The sequence below is a fragment of the Nelusetta ayraudi genome, unplaced genomic scaffold, assembly GCF_046127955.1.
Source record: "Nelusetta ayraudi isolate G7.1 ecotype Tasmania unplaced genomic scaffold, CSIRO-AGI_Nayr_v1 ptg000064l, whole genome shotgun sequence".
NCBI lineage: Eukaryota > Metazoa > Chordata > Actinopteri > Tetraodontiformes > Monacanthidae > Nelusetta > Nelusetta ayraudi.
The window spans coordinates 1,282,501-1,309,415 of record NW_027466114.1 but is presented as its reverse complement, the minus strand read 5'-3'; the positions used below and the strand labels follow the sequence as shown (position 1 = coordinate 1,309,415).

General features: G+C 42.3%; 4 protein-coding genes and 2 long non-coding RNA genes across 6 annotated transcripts in view; 4 read left to right on the top strand and 2 right to left on the bottom strand.

Moving 5' to 3' along the window:
- LOC142898407 (uncharacterized) overlaps positions 1 to 23,574 on the bottom strand; it is a 142,754-nt gene extending 119,180 nt beyond the window's left edge. Inside the window, exon 1 of the long non-coding RNA XR_012928581.1 lies at positions 23,447 to 23,574. This is a non-coding gene — a long non-coding RNA (uncharacterized LOC142898407). The remainder of the gene's footprint in view (positions 1 to 23,446) is intronic.
- Positions 1 to 26,915, top strand: part of LOC142898371 (NACHT, LRR and PYD domains-containing protein 14-like) — a 272,094-nt gene that overhangs the window by 99,619 nt on the left and 145,560 nt on the right. Inside the window, exons 8-9 of the mRNA XM_076041308.1 lie at positions 24,230 to 24,406; positions 24,756 to 24,929. Of these exons, the coding sequence (XP_075897423.1) occupies positions 24,230 to 24,406; positions 24,756 to 24,929 (351 nt within the window). The remainder of the gene's footprint in view (positions 1 to 24,229; positions 24,407 to 24,755; positions 24,930 to 26,915) is intronic.
- The window catches only part of LOC142898369 (NACHT, LRR and PYD domains-containing protein 12-like), a 487,638-nt gene that overhangs the window by 414,238 nt on the left and 46,485 nt on the right, over positions 1 to 26,915 (bottom strand). The gene's annotated exons all lie outside the window — the stretch shown is intronic.
- LOC142898413 (uncharacterized) lies at positions 4,569 to 5,531 on the top strand. The gene is made up of 3 exons (XR_012928586.1): positions 4,569 to 4,700; positions 4,826 to 5,244; positions 5,425 to 5,531. It is a non-coding gene; the product is annotated as an uncharacterized LOC142898413 (long non-coding RNA).
- LOC142898417 (leukocyte elastase inhibitor-like) lies at positions 7,533 to 12,717 on the top strand. The gene is made up of 10 exons (XM_076041350.1): positions 7,533 to 7,577; positions 8,281 to 8,462; positions 9,277 to 9,432; positions 9,607 to 9,747; positions 10,682 to 10,796; positions 10,880 to 11,022; positions 11,616 to 11,693; positions 11,798 to 11,887; positions 11,980 to 12,160; positions 12,491 to 12,717. Exons 2-10 carry the CDS (start codon positions 8,286 to 8,288, stop codon positions 12,715 to 12,717), a joined length of 1,308 nt encoding a protein of 435 aa, XP_075897465.1. The 5' UTR covers positions 7,533 to 7,577; positions 8,281 to 8,285.
- Positions 25,031 to 26,915, top strand: part of LOC142898411 (ribonuclease inhibitor-like) — a 2,188-nt gene continuing 303 nt past the window's right edge. Inside the window, exons 1-5 of the mRNA XM_076041344.1 lie at positions 25,031 to 25,066; positions 25,268 to 25,299; positions 25,751 to 25,924; positions 26,247 to 26,420; positions 26,797 to 26,915. The exon at positions 26,797 to 26,915 is cut by the window's right edge and continues 303 nt beyond it. Of these exons, the coding sequence (XP_075897459.1) occupies positions 25,031 to 25,066; positions 25,268 to 25,299; positions 25,751 to 25,924; positions 26,247 to 26,420; positions 26,797 to 26,812 (432 nt within the window). The 3' untranslated portion in view covers positions 26,813 to 26,915. The remainder of the gene's footprint in view (positions 25,067 to 25,267; positions 25,300 to 25,750; positions 25,925 to 26,246; positions 26,421 to 26,796) is intronic.

Genomic DNA, 26,915 nt, shown 5'->3' with positions numbered 1-26,915 from the left:
CACACGGGTACTGTGGAATATATTTTCTACTCACCTACAGTGGGAACGGCATTGAACTCACTGGGAGCAGCTCCCCCTGGTGTTAAAACTAAGAAGTGCAATACACTCAGGCAAAAGTTGACCATATTGCCATGTTCTATTCTATTTATAAAATGTCTTGCGGGCCAATTAAAAATGGACTGCGGGTCGCAGTTGGCCCGCGGGCCGTAGTTTGGACACCCCTGGGCTAAATAATTACGCACAGTGCCAAAAGTATAAATCAAGAATCAATGACACTTCACTTTGACTGACTGGTTTATCAGCCGCAGCCTGCATTTTCTGGGTGTGTGGGGTGATGACTTGTCCTCGACACGCAGGTTGACTGATTTGAGGGCATGATAGTCAGTTTCACTTGGCAGACTTTGGTTTTAAAAGTGTAACTTGAAACCAGGAGAAAACAAAAGCCAAACAGAACAGTGGAGATGCAGGTTGGAACACGATTTGTGTTTTGTCCACTCATTGACAAGAGAGTTTGCCTTTTACTGAATGAATGAAACGCTCCCAAATGCCACCTTGATGTGAGGCTGTTGGTGTATTAAAACTCCATCTAATCCCATCTTGAATTAAAACACCTCGGATTTTTTCATTATTCAACGCAGCAAGATTTTGTTTCAACTCTTTGTTGGCTCCAGCGAAATTGGTGCCACTGTGTTGACACAGGAACTCTTCTGCAAATAAATCTGCGGATGAAATTAATGAAATGCAAGAGTTTGTATCAAGAGTTTGTGGCGCCTCCAGGTGCACAGCACAACTGGTCAGGCAGGTGAAAATCACTCCATACCTTTTGTGAAGGCTTCTTCCTCTTTTGACCTCCAGGGGGCCAAAATAATCCACTCCAACATCTGTAAAAGGAGTTTTGTCTGGCAACATCCTTTCCTCAGGGACGTCTGCCATCTTCTGCTGTCCAAGTTTTCCCCTGTAACGTCTGCAGACTGTGAATTCTGTAACTGTCGTTCTTGCAGCAGTGGAGTTGGCATCAATTATCCAATATTTCTGTCGAAGTCTGTGCAACATGTGGTTTCGACCTGCGTGTCTGAGTTGTTGATGAACATGGCGTAACACATGCACCTCTTTTGCCAGGATAACAGGCTGCTTGCTTTCTGATGGTAACGCTGACCGATGTAAACGACCTCCAACTCCAAGAAGGCCACCATCTAGTACAGCATCCAACTCCTAGAGAGCACTGTCCTTGGCAATGTTGTTTGAGCCACGTGTCAGTGAGGCAATTTAATTTTTAAATCTGTGTTTCTGAACAAAACAAATTATTGCCTTTTCTGCCTGATCATAACTTTGTGTAGTCAAGATCTTCCCTCCAAGTGTGGCTTTGAAACACTGAAGCTTCTGATTGAGAGAATTTGTTGCTGCAGTTTCTTTGTCACTTTCAGTGGCTTTAAGTTCCTTTCTCTTTTGGCTAAAGGAGCAAAAGAACATTTTTAAGCTCAAGGAACCAGGCAACAGATGAATGAGGCGAGTTGTGGGATCTTCTGGTTGCTTGACAATTGCACACACTGCTGAACTTCTTTTAATGTCTGGGTCGTGTTGAGGGAAGATGCCTCCCTTCCCTGGTTCCCTCGGGCATTCGTTGATCGGAATAACGGAGACGAGGCCAATAGTCAAAGTTAACAATTTAATTGTGACAGTATCACTGTCGCTGAAGAGGTCTCCTACTCTGCTCATTAGCCTATCACTGCAGAGGACAAGGGCATAAAAGTAGGCTGCGCCCCTCCCTCGCCCTCTTGCTTCCGGACCCGAAGGCTGCTTCCGTTTTCCCGGCATTCTGGTTGCTCTGCTGCCTTCTTTGCGGGTGGGTACCTGGCTGCATTGTTTGCATGTTGTTTTAGCTCTCAGTTGCTTCATTTCGTATTTTTCTTAAAAGCTTTGTTTAGTGGTCCATTGTGGTCAACGGGACGCTGACCAGCCGCTTTGTGTGCCCGAGTTTTAAGAGGATCAGGTGCGACATTTTAGTATTTAAATTATATCATGGCTTATTAGCATAGGTGCGTAGTGCCTCACCTGTCCGTTCTTTTTACAGTGTTTCCTGAACACCTCACCTCACTACAGCCGCCAGCTAGCACAAAGCTGCGCAGAGCCTCCTCGTTGTTCTCCTCACCTGGAGGACGCTTGGTGATCAAGACCTGTGGCCCAAAACTCGGTCCAGCAAGATAAGTGCTGGAACACTGCTGCTTCGCCCGCACTTGATTGTGCTCGCCGCCCCGTACAGACGGTGGACGGTGCATGTTGCTTCCGTCCTGCCTTGGTTTTACTTGTTGTTTTCCGTTCTCGTTGTCTTTTTCTTTGTTTGTTTACGTCGCCTGCTGATGCCGTTGCATCGACTTTTGTGGCAGTGGGTCCGAAAGTTGCGGCTCATTTCCGCTGACCCTCAGACAGCAGACGTTACTATCAAGTCGCCGGCCCAGCTACAGTGGCGTGCGTGTGTGTATGCGTGTGCGTTGTTGGTGTGTGTGTGTTGGTTGGTGGGAACTAGTGAGTGTGTGTGGGTGAGGGGGGGGGGGGGGTCGTCTTATCTAAGTCTTGTACTATCAGTTTGTTTTGTTTAATTTAAGTGTCTTGTATTGCTTGGGTTTATTGATTTATTATTTGTGTTTCATGTCAAGTCAATGATTATGTCCTCTTTGTTTTTCCTTGTTGATAACTCTGGCCAGAGACAGTTTTTGTTGTTTGCTCTTCTGGTTATTTCTGGTTAGGTTACTAGTATTCTGATTTTCAACTCACCTGCCTCCAACACCTAATTGCTTGGGGTTCTGTTTGTGTGTGTGTGTGTAAAATTGCATTGTTTGTTTTTGCTATTTCAGTACATGTGACCAATTTTAGGGAACTTTTAGTTACCAACTGTTTATCTTTTCTTTTGTAGTCGCTGAGAGCTGCTGGTGGTGGCGGTGTCCCGGGTGGTGGGCCCCTTCGAGTGCTGTGACCCAGGATTGTGGTTGTTTTCTTCTTTTTTTTTTGCACTTCACTTTCTTTGCAGGTGTGTCACGTGTGAGTGGGGTGTTCCTTGTTTTCTTTGGTTCCTCCCCCGTTTGGCCCCCTCATCGGTAAGCCTCAGTTTCTACTGCAGAATAAGGAGCTCAGTAGCTCCGTTTTAAATGTTGGTTTGTTTGTTCTTTTTATTTTCAATGTTGAATAAAAGTTGGTTTCATATTTTAAACATTGTGAACCATGTCTCCTACTCCTTCCTCGTATAACTTACCTGTGTGCCTAATTATTACCTTTGTGTTTAGTAGAACTCCCTGGGTGGAATTCCCAGGGTGGCGTTGTCGGTTCCTTTTCATTTTGTTGAATTCACAATATTAAATCTTGCTTTATCGGAGAGCTATAGCCACTCGCATCGCCACAATAGCAAGTGTCATCTACGAAGGTTTGTTGTTGCACAATTGTGATTGGTGACCTAGCTGAAGGACGTAATGATGAACAATAAATGTGACACTGTAATGTCAAATTACTGAAGTAATTACTGAGATATTAAACATTTCTTGACTTCGGTTTTAAGAGTTGAATTGAGAGGAATTGTCCCATTCCTCTTTTGTTCCGTGGATTGGACCAGCTTCAAGAGTTGGAGACGTGATTCCCAAGACTGAGATCCTGAAAGGTCTCACGAGGAGGCCAACCACAGATCCTAAAAGATGTAAATGTGCATGCTTGGATGAGGATGAGCTTCTTCAGTTGATGGGACTCAAAAAAGGTGATATTTTTTATCAGCTGTCCATTATTTTTTGCATATTTTCCCAGTTACCCATTGGCTTGTGCTGCTGTGATTAGTGTTCATATTCACCTCTGGAATTCAGTTGTTACTTTTTTATTATGCCACCTGCAAGGCAAGCAACAGTGAGCTTATTAAAGCTTGCACAGACCTGGGTGTTCCAACAGAAGGATCTGCGACTGACTCGTTAAACAGACTGGAAGAAATTGTACTCTACAAGAATGTTTATCCTAAAATGTTTACAAAGCTACAGAGAAGGGGGGGGGCAAGGATACAAATGTATACTCATTTAACGTTCACTCCAGTGTTATTTAAGTTTAATGAAATTTGGTTATCACAAAAACATCATTTGGTATATATCTTTCTTTATGTACTCCTAGGTTGTTCTTTTCCTTTGACCTCATCTGTAGGTACACAGTTTAAGAATAATTTAATATAAGACTGTATCAATGTTTGGCGACTTTCTTGTATTTGTAACATCAGCAATCACTTGTCTCCATTTAGGTGGTGTACTACACATGGGGTGCACTCACTCTGTCGTCTGCTATTGTTCCCCACTTCTCTGGTAAGGGAGTGCAAGGGACCTTGCAGATGACCTTTTAAACTCTGTAAACCCTCCAAACATTCTGTATTGAATATTGCTGGTGCTTGGCTTTGTATAGTCATATTAAATGTGAGAAATGTAGAAGTTTTGCTTCTCAGTCAGCAGTTGAACATTCAGCTGTCTGAAAGAGGCTTAAAGACTGTAGCTGTTGCATGCTCCTTCATTTATGTTTATGAAATTGTAGGCGGTTATACCCGCAAAGTGCAGGAGGAGGATTGGGCCAAACGTGAGACCTGCAACGGCTGGCTGCACAAGGACTGTGCCAATTACGAGGCCAGTCAGTCATCTGATTTTTTTATCCTGTGGGTGTGTCCTGCCTGAGCCATACTCCTTCACCAGGTTTGACCAAATGATTCGTCACCCTTCTTCCACTTAATCAATTAAAATCTTAAATATGTATGTCAATAACTGATCTTTGAGAAATTACATACTCTGCTACTTTATTTTATTTTTTTAATTTACAGCACTTTGACCTGCCTCATGAGCAAAGGAGTAGAATGCCTCATTTCGAAAGAAAGAATACAGGTTTGTATTTATTTAGTTACTCGTATAGTAAATGTTGCAACTAACGATGTTAACAGATGTCATTCTTAAAGGCACTGAAAGAAATGTTGGAACGCGGGGAGAGGAAGTCCAACAGGATGTACCTGTGGCAAAACCCTGGCAGTAATAGTGGACTTAAACGGATCCTTAATACAAAACCAACATGTTTCAGTGAGGGCCATGTAAGTCAAAGTATTTAAAAGTGGTAACTTTATCAAAGTGCCAGAAAATGAGTGACCTAATTGATTTGGTGAAGACTGTGTAGTCCTATCCTTGGACTACAGTCTGGAGAAATGCTGACTTCATCGTTGACTTCATCATTGACGTGATGGTGCCAGAGGTATCTTCAATTTCAGTTGGGCAAAGACTTTTATTTCCATTGATATCCAATTTCTACTGTCCTAACAGTTTTTAGGTTTTATTGTTTACTTTATCACCCATTGACCCCATGGATTGTCTTTCTTGTCATGGATCTATTTTTCTTCTTCTATCGTCCACTAAAATGTGTTCTGTTTTGTAGGCCACCATAGACATCTTGATGCGGCATGAGCACTTTCCGAGGTTCCATACCGAAACAATCCTTGGAAGTGTCATCGATGAGTGACTTCAGGTGGATGGGTTGTTTGACTTCTGTAAATAAATGTTAATTTTTTTGGATTCTATAATCTGTGATTTTTGCTGAAATATTAGTTTTTTTACACAAATGCACACGTTTCAGTAGGTATGATTGTAGGGATTAGTGCGTATCTAGCGTCAGAAAGGAGGAAGACAATCGTAATGGTATTAACCTGCTGCTGAAGAGTGATAGTTTACATTGTTCTCTTACAGTGTACAATGTCCTTTTGCAATAGTGTTTTGTTCTACGGTTCACATCCTTAAGGAATCCAAAACCACTTCACGGACCACTAAACTGGTCGCGACCAGTATCTTTAGCGCCCCTAGCGGTAGAGACCACTGGTCTGTGCCAGACCACTGAATTGGCTACAACCCCCTGTCCCTTCTCTCCGACTCTTGTGTCTTCTTCTCACTGGAAGCGTGTGTACGTGAGCTTGGAGGGGGTGCTTGTTTTATACACAGCTGTATTTCGCCTCACAGGCGGAAGTATATGTGACATAGTCCCTGTAAGCAACGCGGAATAAGTTGTTTAAATAGCGGGGGAAAAAAAACATGCATGTAAACTCCAAATTAGTGCAGACTTGTAAAAGTATTGATACTTTAGTATTAGAATCAATCCTACACGGACATGTTTGATATCGGAAGTATCAATTCTTTGGAATTGATTCGCACATCACTAAAAAAATTATCATTTTGCACCGATTAATTAAAAGCCAAATGTTGGAACCTCACCAGTTTCTGTGGATGTGGAAGGAGAATTATTATTATTTTATTTATTTAATCAACTTCGAGTGTTGTTGCTATTTGTTCGAAATCAAACAAAAACTTAATTAAATTAAATTTGATCAAACTCATCACGGACTTATCTCAGAATTCCCAATGTGAAAGATCTGGATTTTTACAGCTTATTGTCCAAGAAAACAACTAACCTACTTATATCAACCTCAGGTAAGATTAGCAAACAAAATACCAACTTCAGTGTGAACAAGCTCTTACATCAACATTGACACTGCCAAAAAAAATTGGAAGTGTTCAGTTTGTTGAGGCGTGGAAGGTAAAAAAAATGCCCTAAGCTTACCTTACAATGAGTATTCAAATGATGCAATTCTTATCTGTGAGTCATCAGTCCTGTAGACGAGCAGGTTTTGGCATGAACTGCCTTGCCCTTGTGATTCAGTCACTGCCGAGTGCCAACAATGAAGTGCGCCATGAGAAAGCTTTGCTGTGCCCGGTACATGATTTAATATATGAGCAAAGACAAGATGTCCTGGCAACTTTCTGTCAACTGCCTGTCAACTTTTGCAACATGCAAATGCACATACAAGGTGATATCAGCTTTTTTCATGACTCATAAATTTTTTTTTAAATCTATTAATCTTTGCTGATGACAACGCACAGAAACATTGGGCCCATCTGAGCAAAGAGGCCAAGGCGCCCAAAAGCAAACACAACACAATTCACACTGTCCACACCCAACACACCCAAACACACACCCACCTGCCCCCCCGCCACGTGTTGCGACAGGTTTAGCTCAAACATATGATATTGTATGATAAATCATTTTTAAATCATTGTGGAAGATCCTTCTAGAGGAGTGAAGGGTTTTCCAAGATATTGTATTTTACTATTCTGGATATTCCTGTTAAATTCAATGCAACATGTCGACAAAACAATATTTTTTTTCCCAATCTGCATTTCTACTTTTCTGTTCTGCATTTGTACGTTTTCTTTTCTCTCGGTTTAAAGTTACACTTTTAAAGCCCAAGTCAGCCCCCAAATAAGTCAACCTGTGTATCTAGGACAAGTCATCGCCCCACACACCCAGCAAATGCAGGTTGCGAGTGGTAAACCGGTCAGCCGAAGCCGAGATGAAAGGCAAGGTTTCATAAATGCTTGACGTTTACACTTTTGACAGTGTAATTAATTAGCAGTTGAGTTAGCTCTTTTTACAGTATTCTGTTAGTTTGGGTGTGTCACTTTGAAAATAATAAAAGCAGGAGTCTTCTGAGAAATCTCACTGCCTTTTTCAAGACTGCAAGGCTGCAAGACGGAGAGAAAGTAAGTTTCATTACATTAAAGTTTATAATCTTACTTTTTAAAAAAGTGTTGCGCTCAACTGCATGTGGCACGGTGGCGGTGCAGCTGTTTAGACCGGCTTGTTTATTTCATGTATGTATGTATTAGAGATGACTATAAGGTTTTCCTCAGCCACAGGGAAATAATACTATTAAAAAGAAACACATACATGAAAAAAATTACGCACATTTTAACTAGGTTGTGTTATTACAACCCTACAATTAAACTACAGAAAAGAGTTATTTGAATAATAAATCAAGATCCGTATTGTGAAACCACAAATAAATAATAATAACTATATTAAAATTTGTAGGCATAGAATACTGTGCAACTTTGTTTGTGAGGTTTTTGTTTTTTCTATTTTTGTCAGTTGATTCCACAAAATGTCATTATTTTACATTGTAAACGAAAATAAACTATTCATTCATTTACTATTTGAATTCATGTTGTTGACCAGTTTACATTTCATGAATGTTCAATAAAACGCTTATTCATCAGCATTATGTAGATAATTTTAATCAAAATATTGTCCTCTTTGCACTACTTTTTGTTGCTGTAATGATGCAAATTTCCCCATTGTGGGATAAATAAAGGTGTTTTATTCTATTCTATTCTACTTGTGTCGACACAAATCTATGACAGTGGAGTGCATTTCAATCCTCGGCCCTTATTTCTTTATTCAGAGACACAATGGCAACACCGTCCCCTCTTTCCAAGACCAACACAGCCTTCGCTCTGGACTTGTTGACAAAGCTGAGTGACGAGGACAAGACCAAGAATGTCTTCTTCTCCCCCTTCAGCATCTCGTCGGCCCTGGCGATGGCGCTGCTGGGGGCCCGAGGCAACACGGCTCAACAGATGTCAGAGGTAACCCAGTCGCACACACTTGGGCTCAAGACAAGTTGTCTTTGGGTAGGGGGGGGGGGACGTATGCAGGCTGGCATATATGGTTAGGTAGAGCTCTGAGGCATCCTATATATACTTGATAACATAACAGATACATATACTTAATTCTTTTTTTCCCCTCTTCTGTAATTACCCACCACCCAATTTTTTTTTTATTTCTATTTACCATTTTTTTCTGTTTGATAATTATAGGTATAGATTATTATACGCACACACACACCCATCAATTTTGACCAGCTCAGTGGTCTAGTGGTAGAGTGTCCGCCCTTAGACTGGTAGGGTAGGTTGTGGGTTCGATCCCCGGCATTGTCATACCAAAGACTCCCATACCCATTGCTTCCCTGCTTGGCACTCAGTATTTGGGGTTGGGATTGGGGGGGGTTAGATCACCTAATGATTCCTGGGCGCGGCACTGCGGCTGCCCACCACTCCCCTTGAGGGGATGATGGGTCAAATGTGGAGAACAAATTTCGCATATGGGATGTGACAATCCCTGGGACTTTAACTTAGATATTTTTTAACACATTCATTTAGTTTGTTATTCACTCTGTCTATCTGTTAATGTCATTGCTATGTTAGAACATAGCACCCTAAAAATGTAAAAATGAGTGCAGTTAAAAGGGGTTTGACACCACTAATATATATGTGTATATATATATGTATATATACATATATATGTACATGTACATACACATATATATTTAGTGTTGTGTGTGTTTGTGTACTTTATATCCTATATTTATAGTGATAATCACATTTTCAATTTCATCCATAGGTCCTCCATTTTAACGATGCAGAAAAGTCTGAGTTTTCAGAAGAACAACAACTACAAGGACTACAACAACAGCAACAACAACAGCAACAACAACAACAACAACAACAACAACAACAACAGCAGCAGCAGCAGCAAGTCCAGGCCAAACTTCCAGAGGTAACACAAAATCAACAATTGCGCGAGCTGATGAACCTAAGACGGCACTTGGGTCAACCTCTGTCAATTTGGTAGCAATTGGTAGCAACTTGTATGCAAGCAAGATGTGTGACTCTGATCGGTCAATTGACGATTTAAATGCATTTTCGTAACAGTTTTGTCCTCTCTTCACAGCGGTTAAAAGCTAAAGCTCGTCAGGATGATGTCAGCGCTGGCTTTAAGGAACTACTGAGTGAGCTGAACAAGCCAGGGGCTCCGTATGCTCTCAGTGCTGCCAACCGACTGTACGGGGAGCAGTCTTTCCATTTCCTGAAGGTGTGTTTGTAATAAGCATGCCAGTTTTAATGCACACACACAGACACACAGACATATATGTATATATATTAAGGGTGTCAAAGTTAACGCGTTATTAACGCGCTTTATCGCCGCCAATTTTTTTTATCGCGGATCGCGCCATGCATTTAACGTCAGTTCACTGGACGTGGAAGCGAAGCGCCGATCGCTTCCATTCGGCGCCCACGTTAATCAATGTGGTGGTTCACTCTAGACGCAAACAAGCGCGCGGCTCGCGTCATGCAGTTGTCTTTTCGGCGTCTGCTGTATTTTGTGCGCGAGCCGCGAGCGATCCTCGTCAATAGTACAGGAAGTCGCTAAAAATAAAAACGAGAAAATCCGGTGAATTTTCAAAATAAACTAATTTCAAAATAAAAAACGGATGACAAATTCGATCATATTTGTATGTTATATTTGGCAGTACATTGTATCAGAGTGCGTTAGCAGTACTTGTCATTGCTCCAACACAAATAAACATGCTGTATTTGCAGAAAGCAAGTATTTGCCTACTCCCATGTTGATATGATTATTAAAAAAATGGAAAAATATCAGTTTACGGTAGATTTAGTGCAGATAAAAAAATATGCAATTAATTTGCGATTAATCGTGAGTTAACTATGGAAAACCATGCGATTAATCGGATTAATTTTTTTAATCGACTGACAGCTCTAATATATATGTATATATATATATATATATATATATATATATATATACACACACATACATGTATATATATATATATAAATATATATATATGTGTGTAAATATATATATATTTATATGTAAATATATATACACACATTTACACATGTGACAAGACAAAGGTGATTGTGTTGATATTAACTGTTCTATCAACCACCCCAAGTCAGTCAGGAATTGAAATTAACTCATCATAATGTTCTTGATCTTTCAGGAGTACCTGGAAAACATCAGCAAGTACTACGGTGAGCTGGAGTCTGTGAATTTCAAGAGTGGATTCGAAGCAGCAAGACTGAACATCAACAGCTGGGTGGAGCAACAAACTCAAGGTGTTTTTTTTATAGAAATGTAACAAATGTTTTCTTTAATTTGTGAAACATCTCAACTCATCCATGCCCATGCAATCTTTTAGGAAAAATCAAGGATTTGCTGGCTAATGGTGTGTTGGATAGCATGACCAAGCTGGTGCTGGTTAATGCCGTTTACTTCAAAGGCACCTGGGAGAGGATATTTGAGGAGAGCAACACTAGCGAGGCTGAGTTCAGAATGAACAAGGTACCACCGATCAGTGAAGCGACTGTCTAGTTGTCCCATCAAAGTTTATGGTCTGTTAACAATTAATATATATGTATATATATATATATATATATATATGTATATATATATATATATATATATATATATATATATATATATATATATATATATATATATATATATACATATATATGTATATATATATATATATTGTACTGTATGTACAAGACATCAGCTCATTAAGACATGATAATATATATATATAAATAAACATATGTATATATATATATATGTATATATATATATATATACATATATATGTATATATATATATATATATATATATATATATATACATATATATGTATATATATATATGTATATGTATGTATATATATATATATATATATATATATATATACATATATATATATATACATATGTTTATTTATATATATATATTATCATGTCTTAATGAGCTGATGTCTTGTACATACAGTACCTGATACCCTTCAAACGCTGCAGTTTAAACCCTGCGATAAACATCACTGCAAAAGGTGATTTCACCTAGTTCCTTGATGTTAACATGTTTTTGTGTTTCCTCCTTGGAGAATGACAAGAAGCATGTGAAGATGATGTTCCAGGAGGCTAGATTTCCCTTCACCTTCGTTCCTCAAGTTAACTGCCAGGTCCTACCAATTTATTGCCTGTTATGAGCTGCCAGAAATACTGATTTCTTATCAGATAAAAAAATCAATCACGATAATTATGCTTGAAATGCTCCCTTGAACAGATCCTGGAGTTGCCTTACAAAGGAAGAGATCTCAGCATGTTCATCTTTTTACCTCAAGAAGCAGCGGACGGTACTACAGGCCTGGAGAAGGTGGGACAGAAACTTGAACACACATTTATAAGAAAAACAAAACAACAACGACACATTCAGAAAAGTGATAAAGTCATCCAATCAACCACCAGCTGGAGGCGGAGCTGACCTATGAGAACTTTGTGGAGTGGACTCAACCGACTAGGATGGACGTTGTCAAGGTCCAGGTGAAGATGCCAAGGTTCAAGATGGAGGAGGAGTACGGACTGAAAGACGTCCTGGTCAGCATGGGGATGGTCGATGCCTTCAGCGCCTCACTGAGCGACTTCACTGGTAGGACACTTGTCTTGTTCCAAACTTGAAACAAATCTTATTCTTACTTGTATGCATTCTTGTATTTTCTTCTATTCTACAAAGCTCATAGGGAGGAAAAAAGGGTTAAGATTCCTTTGGAAGGACAGTCACTCCACAATGGAATGTTTGGGGTCATTTTTTTTTCAGACCAATCAAGTGAAATTGGATCAATGCTCACGGCACACCTGACATTATCTCACAAGTGCACTAGTGCGTTGCGGCACAGTGGTGGAGAAACACTTGGTTAGACTATAATACAGAGCATCTATGAAATATATCTCCCATCTGACATATAGCTCTCTCTGACAGGCATGTCTCCAGACCACAGCCTCACTCTTTCAGATGTGGTCCACAAGGCGTATGTCGAGGTCAACGAGAAGGGAACAGAAGCTGCTGCTGCAACTGGTGTGGTCGTGGTCACTATGATGTACGAACCTCCAAAAGAGTTCACTGCAGACCACCCCTTCTTGTTTTTCATTCAACACAACCCCTCCAGGAGCATTGTCTTTGCTGGCAGATGCTGCAACCCAGAGTGAGATCTGCAGCCCTGTGGGTGATTTTAATTCATAAGGGCTTTGGGTTTTTTTTTTTAATTGCTGCTCTGTATTTCAAATCTAGTTGGAGTTTCTTTATTTCTAAACCTTGACTTAACGTCTGAATCACTTCACACATCACATCACTGATTATAAATGACAAAAAACTGTTGCTCATTACAACTGTTTAAATAATTCAGTAATTCTCATTGTGTGGCAAACAAGAATAAAGACATGAATTGCCTTGATTGAAAACTCATTGACTGATGCTTGACTCAACAATGTCAATTCATACGTGTGTGTGTGTGTGTGTGTATGTATGTATGTGTGTACATACTTTATTAGCTTAATAATAAGTGGAAGTGCTTGCTGTCTTTGTCTAATAATTTTAATCACCGTAAGTAATATTGTACTGATAGTTGCACAAATCAATTTCACCGTTCCCTTGAGATATCAAGTGAACTGGATCGAACCTGAGCTATTTACTGGCAAAATAACACAAACACAATGATGAAATTAACGCTGTTGTCTGCAGAATCAAACTGAATTATCTGCTGATTCTTGCTAATTGGGCCTTTGGATAGGAACTCTGTGTATAGGTTGCTTCTGAAAAACAATGGTAATGACCTTTTTTTTTTTTTTCCTCATTCCACGTTACTTGGATTTCTGAAGATTTTCTTCAACATAGTATGCTTTATCGTTATCTGTTGGTAGACGGGTTGAGTTAGGGCAACTGGACCTGTTCTTGTGATCTCGAAGATGTTTCGCCTCTCATCCAAAAGGTTTCTTCAGTTCTCAAAAAAGGGGTTGGAGAGTCCCAGGTACGTTTGTACATTGTGAAAGATTGTTTGGGTTTGAGACAATCTCCCTAATAATTTTGGCCAGTCTCCTCATCATCTACTGTGGGCGCTCCGGTCAGAGAGTCACAAGACAGCAGGACTCGGTGCACTCCGGGGACTTATTGGTGAACAGGCAGTAATGTGTGGTTTCTGGAATGATCACAAAATATCATCAGAAAAGCATAGGAAAAATATAACTTAGTGGAAAAGCAGCCATTGCGAGGACACCCTTGGACTTCCACGTAGGAACAACGTACATGTCCACTATGTGTACATCTTCACCCTGGATTGGTAGAAAAGTTCCTATTCACAGTATTGAGTGCAAAGTCTTGTGAGAACAGTGCTATCCACAGGACGTCCTTACTGTCATTCAGTGTTACTTTGTCAAAGGAAAACACTGTTGAAAGAAGTGTAGAGCACAGTATATGAATAATTATCAAAGCCTTACGTGGCATTGGGCAGCTTCTTTAATGAGCTGGAAGCATGCATTTCCAACCTGGAAAATAAAATCATTGAATCCACGCCAAGTATGCTGCATGCCTCCTTCACCACCATTAGTTGCAATACAGGTGCAGCTGTCTTCATCCTGTCATTTCACTGACATTGGGGACACTGCTCAACCTGAAAAGAAAGCTGTTGTTTAGACTCTGACAATCACCTAAATTTTTAGACCCTGCAGTAAACTGCTCTTTTGAAGCATGATGTGATCTAGCAAATGGCTTGATGAAGACTTGACTGATGGTTTGGTGTTTTTTCCAGGGACTTCACCAGGAACAAATGAGCAAGCAGTGGAAAACACGGAGTCCATGTTAGTCTGTGAATCAAACCTTTACAAACTAACGTGTGAAGATTTTACATGTTAGTTTGATTCCATCATTTTGGTTCAATTATTCAACAAATTCAGGGGTGTGGCATGTGCAAAGTCATAACCGTCAAACATTCCTATAGATCAGACGTGCCCAAAGTCCGGCCCACCAACTGATTTTAAGCGGCCAGCGGCTTCACTCGGAAAACACGACACCATCTCTTCAATCTCCACCGCTGGACTCCCCGACGCTATCCCAGCCGGACCCCAACCATCGCCATCTCCACCACAGACCAGCCCCCGCCCACCACCACCATCCCGTCAACGATCGCGATCCGCCGCACACAATCCGCCGCCCCCCCGTCAACGGATCTCCACTGTGTTGACCCACGGGTCTTTTAAGATGACCAGTTTTGGCCCGCAATGAAAACAGTGTGGGCACCCCTGCTGTAGATGCATTAATAACTGAAGAGGTCTCACCCATTTCTTGACATCCTCGGACAAAGTCGCCCAGCGATAAGATGCTGCAATTATTTCCTGGGTTCTCCTTGCGCCGAAGTGACCTGCATTGTCATGGCACTCATGAGGACATCTGGCAAGTGCTTCTCATCCATCACCACCATTCTGGGCTTTCCATCCTTTCCAAGAGGAAAACAGCAGCCCATCTATTGCAGAATTTGCAGCAGGAAAAAAAATCCTCCATTTCACATGGAGTAGGTAACACGTGACTGCAGCTTGTTTCATTAATAAAATATAAATATTACTTACCGTTGACCAAGGACTGTTTTGACTCCCTCCCAATCACCCTTTACTGTTGTCCATATTCTTGGAGTGAATGGTGTGTGTGTGTGTGTGTGTGTGTGTGTGTGTGTGTGTGTGTGATATATGATATATATGATGTGTAAATGTAGTGTTTTAATTCAGTGTAGAACATGTCACTCTCCACTGTCTCACTCTCCATTTTTTGCTCTCTCCAAACTACTCTCCTCACTCTCCACAGAGTGAAACTGTTTTCGCTATTTATTTATTTATTCTTGTTGACCTACTTTCCCACTTTCCCGCCCTCCCGCCTGTAACTGCACTGTGTAACTTTCAAGCGCACCCCGACACGCCTTCCTGTGTCGTCATCACATAGAGGACGAACCACTGAACGACAACGTCACACGTTTATTTAGAGGCGGTTTTACAAAATACTGTTACAAATACATCAGACTGTAAAATGAGGGAATGGAACCCAGTCAGTAACCTCGATGAAAGACGAAGTAATAAAAGTGTTGAACGTTTGCCGCGACGTTATTGTCAATGTCTGTTTTGCATTTCATATTGGTGTTTTGCCTCAACACACACGAGCGCCCCAGCGAGGCCACTATTTATATTTTCCCACATCAATAAACACGCGCTGCAGCGCGTTGACTTCGTCACTTCGCCATTTCCAGCCAAAGCTACCCAGAGCTGCTTTCAAGAGCTTCAGATGGACACACGGAACATTTTGTGAACACCTTCTGATAATGAATCTTTTTACACACACAAGGTATAAATGATGTGGAACCTCAGGAGTCGGCGTCCTGTCTTTCTCAGCGAGCCACACCAACGGGACGAGCTCGCCATCGCTTTACAAAGAAACCCGGAATTGTTGCACACTTTTCAATGTGGTCACACACACTGGAAAAGTCTAGCTAGCAACCCAAGATTAGATCGTAGCTATGCATTACAATATTAATCATCGCTACATGGGGTACACTTGAAATGAGCACCAAACTGTTGAAAAAGAAAGAAGGGCTTGAGACGCTGGCGACCGTTTCTCCACTCCAAGCCTCCTCAGCGGGAAGAGGAAGTAGCTTCAGCTCTCTAGTGACTCAGAGATGTCGCTACACTGCCGCCTATTGACCAACCAAGTGAAGTTAGCTCATGATAGTTGAGTGTACACATTAAACGAATGCTTTATGTGAATTGGCTTCTCCTTCAAAAAAAGAAATGAAAACCCAGAATGGCGTTCAAACGTTCCATGAAAAAATAAAAATAATAATAATAATAAAAATAAATAAATAAATAAATAATAATAATAATAATAATAATAATAATAATAATAATAAATGCATATCTCACAACTTCGAACAAACACTGTGTGTGCGTCACACTGACACTGTTAATAAGAATTACTGATGTCATTTTCACAATGTTTATTTTTCTCTGTTCTGTAAATGTGCTGAACTTTGACCCCAAAGCCAAGGTTCTCTCAAATAATCCCCTTCTAAAATATCCTTTCCTTTTACATTGAACTACACAACAGAAACAAAAAAACTTCAAGCAACAACTGCAACAAATAATAATTGAACAACTTAGAACAGAGAAAAAAAAAACAGTAACCAGCGTGTTTTTCCAATGTGAGCAGGAAAAAGTTCCAACATTTGTGTCCAAATGTAGGGCGTAAAAGTTAAAAGTCAGAAAGAAATACTCAAGTCAAGTACAGATACTTGTAAAATTGTCTTAACAACAGAGACAAAGTATTTGTACTTTGATACCCGCCACATGGACGGCTGTTCTTGTCTGGAGTTTGATGGTGTGATGAAGAGTCACTGAACACATCCACAAGCTGAGAGGCGGTGGACACGGTTCAAAAGTACACCTGTTGTGTTTAATGTGTTGTTTGTGAGCTTCTCTTGAAAATCTCTGACAATAATCGTCAGAATAAATCTTGATTTTCTTAAGAAAATAAAAAAAAGGGTACGATCGCAATTATGAAGTCATGATAAACATTCTGATGACATTGGAGCTCATTTATGATGCTGGAAACTGTGTGTGTGGATGTGTGTGTGCGTGTATGTGTGTGTGTGTGTGTGTGTGTGTGTGTGTGTGTGTGTGTGTGTGTGTGTGTGTGTGTGTTGCTTATGGGTGTGCCAGTAAGAGTGAGGTGTGCTATGGACTTTGGCCTTGTTTCTTCATAAAATGAGGAACGGCAGAAGCAGGAAGAGAAGTCCCACTTATTTGTGTCAGGCTCCATTTTGAGACGTCGCAGTAGCAGCAGCATTAACAGCACCACCACCACCACAGCAGCAGCAGCAGGTGAGTGGTCACTGCGTTTTTTGTATTCCGATCGGCAAAAAACACACAAAGTAACCAAGTGCTAACACTCCAAATCCGTTTTGACATCCGAGTCGCAACGCATAAAAACGCATTCGTCACGGACGTGCGAACAGAATGCAGCTCAGTCCACATTAAGGACCGCCTACTCCACTCACCTCTCCCGTGTACGTACTTGGTCGGCGCCCCAACTTCCGCCGTCGTCATTATAAAGTTACAAACAAGAAGCGAAAACAAATCATTTTTGTTAGACTCTTTTATTAGCATGCTAAGAAATTTCATTCCGCATTAGCGTATTTTGTCAGTAGAGCAGCAGTCGCAGTTTCCCACATATGAGATTAAATGTGCGACGTTGCATCCCAAATTTACCAGCCACTGTTGATCCGAAAATAAAGTCGTCACCACTCTGTCCCACCAGTCATTACTCCTCGTTCGGATCCATACGAGTTGCAGTAGAATTAAAACAAGTGACTTGATATAGTCCGCAAACAGGATGTTGATTCTTATTCGCTGTCATGTAAAACTCGCCGTGGTTTTGCGCTTTACTGCCCCCAGTCGTTAAAAACGGAAATGACGCATGTTGCATTTGCATAGGTTCGGCGGGGGCGGGGGGTGTAATGCGATCACAAATGGCACGCTCGAGACGCATGCTAATGCTACGTGCGAACAGATGCTTCGAGATCCGTTCTCGTGATCCAATCCCCCAAAACAGTTACAAGTGACCAAGTGAAAACAGGGCCAAAGAACACATGAAATGTGGTCTCAGTCAAGGGGTCGAGGGTGGGACTGGTGGAGATCACTGAAGTCCCGATTCATCTTTCTCAGCTCACTGTCACTCTTGATGTTTCACCTCAGACTGACTCCAAGACTCAAGATGAGTCTTCCAGTGGAGCAAGAGGAGGACAGAGCAAAGTCTCCATGGTCCAGTGGGATGTCTTTTAAGGATGATGGGTCCATGTTTCAACCTCTAAACTTCAGTAATGAACCTGGAGCGTCTGGAACACAGTAAGAAACCAGGCTACCTGTATTATAAGAGGAATAGACAGACAATATAGTCTGATTTAAAAAGCTATGAATAATTTAGAAAACCTTTAATCTGACCAGAAGACTGAAACAAACGTGATGGGGAAATCATTTTTGTTTGCAGAGTTGTTTCCAAGACACAGAGTCTGAAGGCTGCAGGGTCCAGTGGGGTGTCTCTGAAGGATGAGGGGTCCATGTTTAAACCTATAAACTTCAGTAATAAACCTGGAGCGTCTGGAACACAGTAAGGAACCAGGCTACCTGTATTATATGATGACTAGACAGACAGCAGTAATGTGATTCATTGTGCCATCAATGTGAAACCTCCTGTTAAAGCTGTTGATCATTCAGAAAACCTTTAATTTGACCAAAAGGCTGAAACAAACTGTGTAAAGTACTTTTTGTTGTGTTTGCAGATTTGTTTTTTTTATGCAATAAATTCAGCAGACAGTGAAAACGTGTCAAAAGTTGTGGCCAGAGGTCAAGCCAAGAGAATCTTTTGTGGTGTATTGTCAGGTAGCTGCTGTGATGTGTAGATGATGAAGGAATCCTCGTTGACACCGACTTGATTAAATAGAAGTAAGTTTATTCCAAAAGAAGTCAGGCATCGATCAGGCACCATGGTCTGCCTGAGGGAGCTCTTGAGGCCAGATGTGAACAACTCCAAGGATGCAGCTCCAACACCACAGTTTTATGCACACAGATGTTAATGTAAACACGTTGTCACGAACTGGGCTGCAACGGCCATGACGATAAGACGCAACACAAGGAAAACCAATTAAATTATTTTATTTTACAAAACTAACACAAAAAAAGGAACTTAAGTTAACATGAGGTGTGTAATCAGGAAAGCCATGAGTGTAAATAATGTTTATGTGATGTTGCAAGGTGTAAAAAATAAAGCAAAACCCAAACCAAGGTGCTGCATCAGGCAGTGTGGAAGAGAGAGAGAGAAGTGAGCAGCCAGAGCTTTTAAATGCTCCCTGAGCTCAGGTGCAGCAACTTCCCTGACAACCTAATCCATGTCCACTGCTACCTGCAAGGCAGAAGACAAGACAGGCAGGGCAGAGAGAGGGTCGTCAGTCACAGCGTATATCCTTTGAAGGGAATACCAGTGGCTGTCCCAGAGACCATGGAGGTGGTTGAGAGAACATGCATGAGAACTGTTAAACACATCATACAAGGTAGAGGGCGTTGGGAGGAACCTCTGCCTTTAAGTTGACATTCTTGCTTCCTCTGGCTAGAAGTCACCCATTCACAGATGGCATAATGAACTGCATGTTCATCCTGTTTTTGTATACAATGGCTGATGACGTATTGACCAAGAAGCTTCAGATACGACACTTTGACACGGTCACATTCATCATGTTGCACATGAGACTGAACTTTATGCAGTGGCAGGAATGTTTGATGCTCTGTCATAAAGTGCAGCTCAATTCCACTGAGATGAATTTCAATCCAAAGTTCAGTGCAATGTGACTCCACTGTCTCTGTCTGCTGAGAAACAAAGGGCCAGTTCCACAGAGCCACTGCTCAACCAGAGCCCACCAGGTGTCAACCACACCAGATAGAAAATATACATTTGATAGATGAATATGTCATCATCTAATAATATATTAGATGATGTGACAAGACCAGCATAGAAAACAGCTACAAATCGATTATAAGCGAAACGTCATGGTTGAAAATAAAGTCATTAATGGTTGCACTTTATTCTTTGTGGGTCAAATTCTTTGATTATGAAGCTGCATGAAGGGATTGAATTTAGAAAACAGTGCAAAAGACAAGAAGTGATTTGTGAAGAGCCGACTAGGAGGCCAGCAGGCTGTCAGTTAGTGTTGATGGAGACAATGATTCCATCCAACTAATGATGGTGTCAGAAAAACAGGCAACAAGTGATGGACACCAACAACTGACCCAATCAGTCAAAGCCAAAGTGTCTCCACAGGAAGACGGAGGGGAGTCCTGGTGGTGAGGAGCAGCAGCAGCAGCAGCAGCAGTCGTCCTCTGCTGTGTCTCAGGGTGGAGCAGGACTTCAAACTACCAACCACCCTGTCAGGACGTCTCACAGTAAGAGTGTCCACCTGCAAATCATCTCACTGTCACTGCAGAGGGACTATAGACTGACTGCAAACAAAGTCGCTCATGGAGCTTTATTGACACAATTAGAATCTTGAATTAAAAGGACAATTCTGGCCTCATGGCAACTTCATTGTTTCTTCTCCAACCTTTTCTCTGCTCCAGAGGCTGATGACGGTCTGCAGGAGCTTCTACAGCAGCAGAAGATAAGTCTGGAGAGGAGATGTGAACGTGTGACTGAAGGTGAAGAAGCAGGAAGTCAAACCCTCCTCAACAGCATCTACACTGAGCTCTACATCACTGAAGGACTGAGTGAGGAGGTCAACAGAGAGCATGAGGTCAGGCAGCTGGAGACCAAGAAGACCAAGAAGACCAAGGAGAGCCTCCACGACCGTCCAATCAGCTGCAGCCAGATCTTTGAAGCCTCACCTGAGCAGCAGGGACTCAGAGTCAGAGTGGTGCTGACCAACGGCGTCGCTGGGGTTGGAAAAACCTTCTCAGTGCATAAGTTCACTCTAGACTGGGCCCAGGGCCTGGAGAACCAGGACCTTCATCTGGTGCTTCCTCTCTCATTCAGGGAGCTCAACTTGGTCAAAGAGCAGCACTACAGTCTTCTGGAGCTGCTCCATGTTTTCCATCCAACGTTAGAGAAGCTCACAGCAGAACAGCTGCATGTCTGCAAACTTCTCTTCATCTTGGACGGCCTGGATGAAAGCAGACTGGCTCTGGACTTTGAGAAGAACCAGGTGGTGACTGACGTCACTCAGAAGAAGTCAGTCAGCGTCCTGCTAACAAACCTGATCAGAGGAGATCTGCTTCCCTCGGCTCTGCTGTGGATAACTTCCAGACCTGCAGCAGCCAATCACATCCCTCCGTCATGTGTGGACAGGCTGACAGAAGTACGAGGCTTCACCGATGACCAGAAGGAGGAGTATTTCAGGAGGAGGTTCAGAGATAGAGAAGATGTGTCCAGCGGGATCATCTCCCACATCAAGGCCTCCAGGAGCCTCCACATCATGTGTCAGATCCCGGTCTTCTGCTGGATCACTGCCACAGTTCTGGAGAGCATGTTGAGCTCAGAGCAGAGAGGAGAGCTGCCCAAGACCCTGACTGACATGTACTCACACTTCCTGCTGGTCCAGACCACAAGGAAGCAGCACAAGTATGGAGGAGGTCCACAGGAGCTGACGGAGGCTGACAGGGAGCTTCTTCTGAAGCTGGGCCAGCTGGCATTTGAACATCTGGAGAGTGGAGACATCATGTTCTACAGTGAAGACCTGGAGAAGTGTGGTCTCAGTGTGACTGACGCCTCTGTGTTCGCAGGAGTTTGTACAGAGATCTTCAAAAGAGAGAGTGTGATCCTCCACAAAACCGTCTACTGCTTCGTTCATCTGAGCGTCCAGGAGTTTCTGGCTGCAGTCTACAGCTTCCACTGTCACACCAACAAGAACAACCAGGTTATTCAAGATTTTCTCAGAGATGTAGAATCACGGCCTTTAGATAAACTGTCAAACCTGTTTAGAAAAGAAAGTGACCAAACCTTGGACACCTTTCTGAAGAGGATGATGGAGAAATCCCTGCAGAGTCCAAACGGTCACCTGGACTTGTTTGTTCGCTTTCTCCATGGACTCAGTCTGGAATCCAACCAGAGACTCTTAGGAGGCCTGCTGGGTCTCACTGACAACCATCCAGGAACCTTACAGAAGGTCATCAACAACCTGAAGGAGATGAACACTCGAAAAATCTCATCTGACAGAAGCATCAACATCTTCCACTGTCTGCTGGAGGTGAAGGATCAGTCAGTGCATCAGGAGGTCCAAGAGTTCCTGCAGTCAGAGAACACATCAGAGAAGGAACTCTCAGCCATCCAGTGTTCAGCTCTGGCCTACGTGTTGCAGATGTCAGAGGAGGTTCTGGAGGAGTTGGACTTTGGGAACTACTACACAACTTTGGAGGGAAAAATGAGACTGATTCCAGTTGTCAGGAACTGCAGGAAGGCTGTGATATATTTACAGTAAGTAAACAATCTGTGTGTGTGTGTGTGTGTGTGTGTGTGTGTGTGTGTGTGTGTGTGTGTGTGTGTGTGTGTGTGTGTGTGTGTGTGTGTGCTCTTGGTGTTAGCCACCCTGCTATATCAGCAGCTCCTCCAGTCACAGGGTGGATCAACATCAACAGGTCCACTTGTGGCTGCAGGTCTCCAAGAAAACAATGAGGAAAACACTGAGTGGTGACTTTTAGCAGCAGGCTGTCAACACAGGGCTAACTCAGCTGCTTTGTGTTGGATGGTGAGTGCAGTGAAGCTGCTCCACTGGAGTCCAGGATGGAGATGAAGATGTGACAGTGGCAGAATGAGGAGCTTTGATCAGTGTGAAGGATTCATGCAGACAGTCAATCAACACAATCAACACATTGAACACACAAACACATCACATCCTTCCTTCATTTGGCAGCAGGCAATAAAACAGCAGTTGGATCAAAGATGCAGTGGAGTCCAAAGAGACGCCAGAGAAGGAACTCTGATCCAGTGGAGCTCAAACCTGCAGTGACTTTACACACAACTGAGCATCATGTTGAGTTGAAGCAGCAGATCAGAGCAACACTGTCAGTCACAACAGGACGTGTTGACACTCAGTGGCTGGAACACACTGGAGTGTGAAGCTGTACTGAGATCACTGTAGTGGAGACACTGAGGACCTGCTGATGGAGATGATGATGATGATGATGATGATGATGATGATGATGATGATGAAGATGATGGTGATAGTGATGATGAGGATGATGATGATGATGGAAGCAGCTGATCACATGTTAATGATTCTTGAATCCCTTTTGTACCCAGCAGAGTCTCACATGTCAACCACAACTTCTCTCTCTGCTCTCCTACATTGCAGCGATTTCACCAAACGGATAAACACAGGCATTGAACTCTCAGAGGTTCACTGTGCAGTGGTGTCTTCAGCTCTGAAGTCCAGCCCCTCCCACCTCAGACACCTGGACCTGAGTAACACCATCCTGAAGGATCTTGGAGTGAAGCTGCTCTGTGCTGGACTGCAGAGTCCCAACTGCAGACTGGAAGTTCTCAGGTCAGTTCCTGCTTTCTACTGGTGGACAGTGTGTGTCAGCAGATGACAACTGGTGTGTAACGCTGCTCAGTGTGAAGACTTTGAAGCAGATATTAAAGACTCATCTAGACAAAGTGGATGTTGTTGATATTTTCATGTCAACAATCTGCAGCCAGAAAAGACTTTGGATGGTGGAAGAAAGTGTGGAAAATGTCTCCAGTCACTTTGGAGCTCAATGGAAGTTGTTGATTGGTGATGAAGGTCACATGACTGAGCAGAAGATCCTGTGAAGAAATATTAGAGGCAGATTAATAGTGCAGCAGTATTTCTTCATCTTGTCCTTTGAATGTGTTTGACTTGTAACGAGACTCTGATGACTGAAAACAGCCACAAGCACACAAAGGACTCACTGATTATTTTCCATCTTCACTGCTGATTGGCTGCACACTGACTGACACACTGCTGTTGTTATTGTCTTCTCAACATGATGATGATCCACACTGGCACAATCACTCGTTTTAGGGAATGACTCAGTGATCTGAATATCTGGATCATCAACAGGGAGAAATGACTCTTAATGTGACATTTACCCCATGGAAGAAATCAAATATTTATTCTTCATTCAGGTTTGATTTCTGCAATTTGTCAAAGACCAGCTGTGATTGGCTGTTCTCAGCTCTGAAGTCCAACCCCTCCCACCTCAGAGAGCTGGACCTGAGTTCCAACTACACACTGAAGGATTCATCATTGAAAGTGCTGAGTGGTTTTCTGCAGAATCCAGACTGTAAACTGGAGACTCTGAGGTCAGTGATGGTTTGCAACCAGTGGATAATGGTTTCAGCACCAAACACAGTTCATCACACATGTTGAATACATTTCGGACTGAAAGTTTATTCATATCAAAATGACATCCACTAATCTGAAATTTTATTATGTTCACGTTTTTAGTAAAAAAAACAAAACAAAAAACAAAAAACAAAATACAGGTCACCATTTACACATATTAGTTTTGGACTGAGGATTTAATTTCAAGGTGACATTTTCTATTGTTGCAGATTCTGAAGTCGACATTTCACTTTGATTTTCAGAGTGATGACACCCTGGAAAAACTCTCCATCATTATAAACCGTCCATCATTTATTCTCTATTCAGGTTGAATGGCGTCTGGTTTTCCAAGATCAACTGTGATTGGCTGGTTTCAGCTCTGAAGTCCAACCCCTCCCACCTCAGACACCTGGACCTGGGCAACAACACACTGAAGGATTCAGGAGTGAAGGTGCTGAGTGGTTTTCTGCAGAGTCCAGACTGTAAACTGGAGACTCTGGGGTCAGTACTGGTTTGGAACCAGTGGATGATGGTTTCAGCACCAAACACAGTTCATCACACATGTTGAATAAACATTGAACTGAAGGTTGATTCATATCAAAATGACATCTAGAAATAGGAAAACTTCATGTTTTAAGGTACAACAGGTCATCAGTGGTCATGTGACCAAACATCATTTACACACACACATTAGTTTTGGACTGAGGATTTAATTTCAAGGTGACATTTTCTATTGTTGCAGATTCTGAAGTTGACATTTCACTTTGATGTTCAGAGTGATGACACTCTGGAAAAACTTTCCATCATTATAAACTCTCCATCATTTATTCTCTATTCAGGTTCCATTACTGCAGTTTGCCAAAGATCAGCTGTGATTGGCTGCTCTCAGCTCTGAAGTCCAACCCCTCCCCCCTCAGAGTGCTGAAACTGAGTAGGAACCAACTGAAGGATTCATCAGTGAAGCTGCTGAGTGGTTTTCTGCAGAGTCCAGACTGTAAACTGTATAATCTGGAGTTAGTTCACCCTCTTCACTCTACAACTTCTATCACTCTTGCTATCATTGTCATGTTCTTCACTGCACTGGTGTTGGAAATTCAATTTGCAGACACTTGTTTGTGTTTGAATTTGAAAATTAAAGGCACAGTCAGTAAAATCCTGCCAGCTAGTGGTCAGATTTCATATTGCAGCACTAATTCGCTCACCCTCTCTCAATTTTTTAGTTGCAGATTCTGAAGTCGACATTTCACTTTGATGTTCAGAGTGATGACACCCTGAAAAACTCTCCATCATTATAAACTCTCCATCATTTTTGTTTTATTCAGGGTGGGTTGGTGCAGGTTGTCAGAGACCAGCTGTGATTGGCTGCTCTCAGCTCTGAAGTCCAACCCCTCCCACCTCAGACACCTGGAGCTGAGTGGGAACCAGCTGCAGGATTCAGGAGTGAAGGAGCTGAGTGGTTTTCTGCAGAGTCCAGACTGTAAACTGGAGACTCTGAGGTCAGTACTGGTTTGGAACCAGTGGATGATGGTTTCAGCACCAAACACAGTTCATCACACATGTTGAATAAACATTGAACTGAAGGTTGATTCATATCAAAATGACATCTAGAAATATGAAAACTTCATGTTTTAAGGTACAACAGGTCATCAGTGGTCATGTGACCAAACATCATTTACACACACACATTAGTTTTGGACTGAGGATTTAATTTCAAGGTGACATTTTCTATTGTTGCAGATTCTGAAGTCGACATTTCACTTTGATGTTCAGAGTGATGACACCCTGGAAAAAACTCTCCATCATTTATTCTCTATTCAGGTTGGAGAAGTGCAGTTTGTCAGAGCTCAGCTGTCATTGGCTGGCCTCAGTTCTGAAGTCCAACCCCTCCCACCTCAGACACCTGGACCTGAGTAAGAACCAGCTGCAGGAATCATCAGTGAAGCCACTGATGGATCTTGTCCACAGCAGAGACTATCAACTGGAGAGTGTGAGGTCAGTACTGGTTTGGAACCAGTGGATGATGATTCCAGCACCAAAGCCAGTTGATCCCACAGCAGAGGTCCAGTGTTCCCAGTCACAGTGTGAGAGGAGGATGGTGACGTCCAGCTGCTCCTCATTCATCCAACAGCTGCTGCCAAACTGCTTCTTCTTTCAGTTCACCACTCAATTATTGATCAGTTCATCTTCATCAGGCCTCAGTATCAGTCCAACGCTCCATGGTCACATGACCTTCATATGTTCCACACTTGACATGTGACTGAGAGTCTGCTTCTTCTCACCAGTCACTCCATCAACAGTCAATGTCTCTGTGATGATGCGTTCAAGGACCGTGAGTCCTGACTCCTGCTGTCTCTTCTTCTCCCTGCAGCTGGGAGACATATTGAGGGAGGATGAGGAGGAGAGTGAAGAGGAGAGCTCCATCTGGTGGTGGCTGGTGGACTGGTTCTCACTACAAGCTGCTGTGGTTACTGGGAGAGACGTCCCAGA

Bases quoted from the DNA above. Each gene is read 5' to 3' on its own strand.
- LOC142898417 (XM_076041350.1), top strand. From the start codon at position 8,286: ATGGCAACACCGTCCCCTCTTTCCAAGACCAACACAGCCTTCGCTCTG. The intron at 8,463-9,276 runs GTAACCCAGTCG...TTTCATCCATAG, and splicing joins CGGCTCAACAGATGTCAGAG to GTCCTCCATTTTAACGATGC. The intron at 11,694-11,797 runs GTCCTACCAATT...TCCCTTGAACAG, and splicing joins TTCCTCAAGTTAACTGCCAG to ATCCTGGAGTTGCCTTACAA.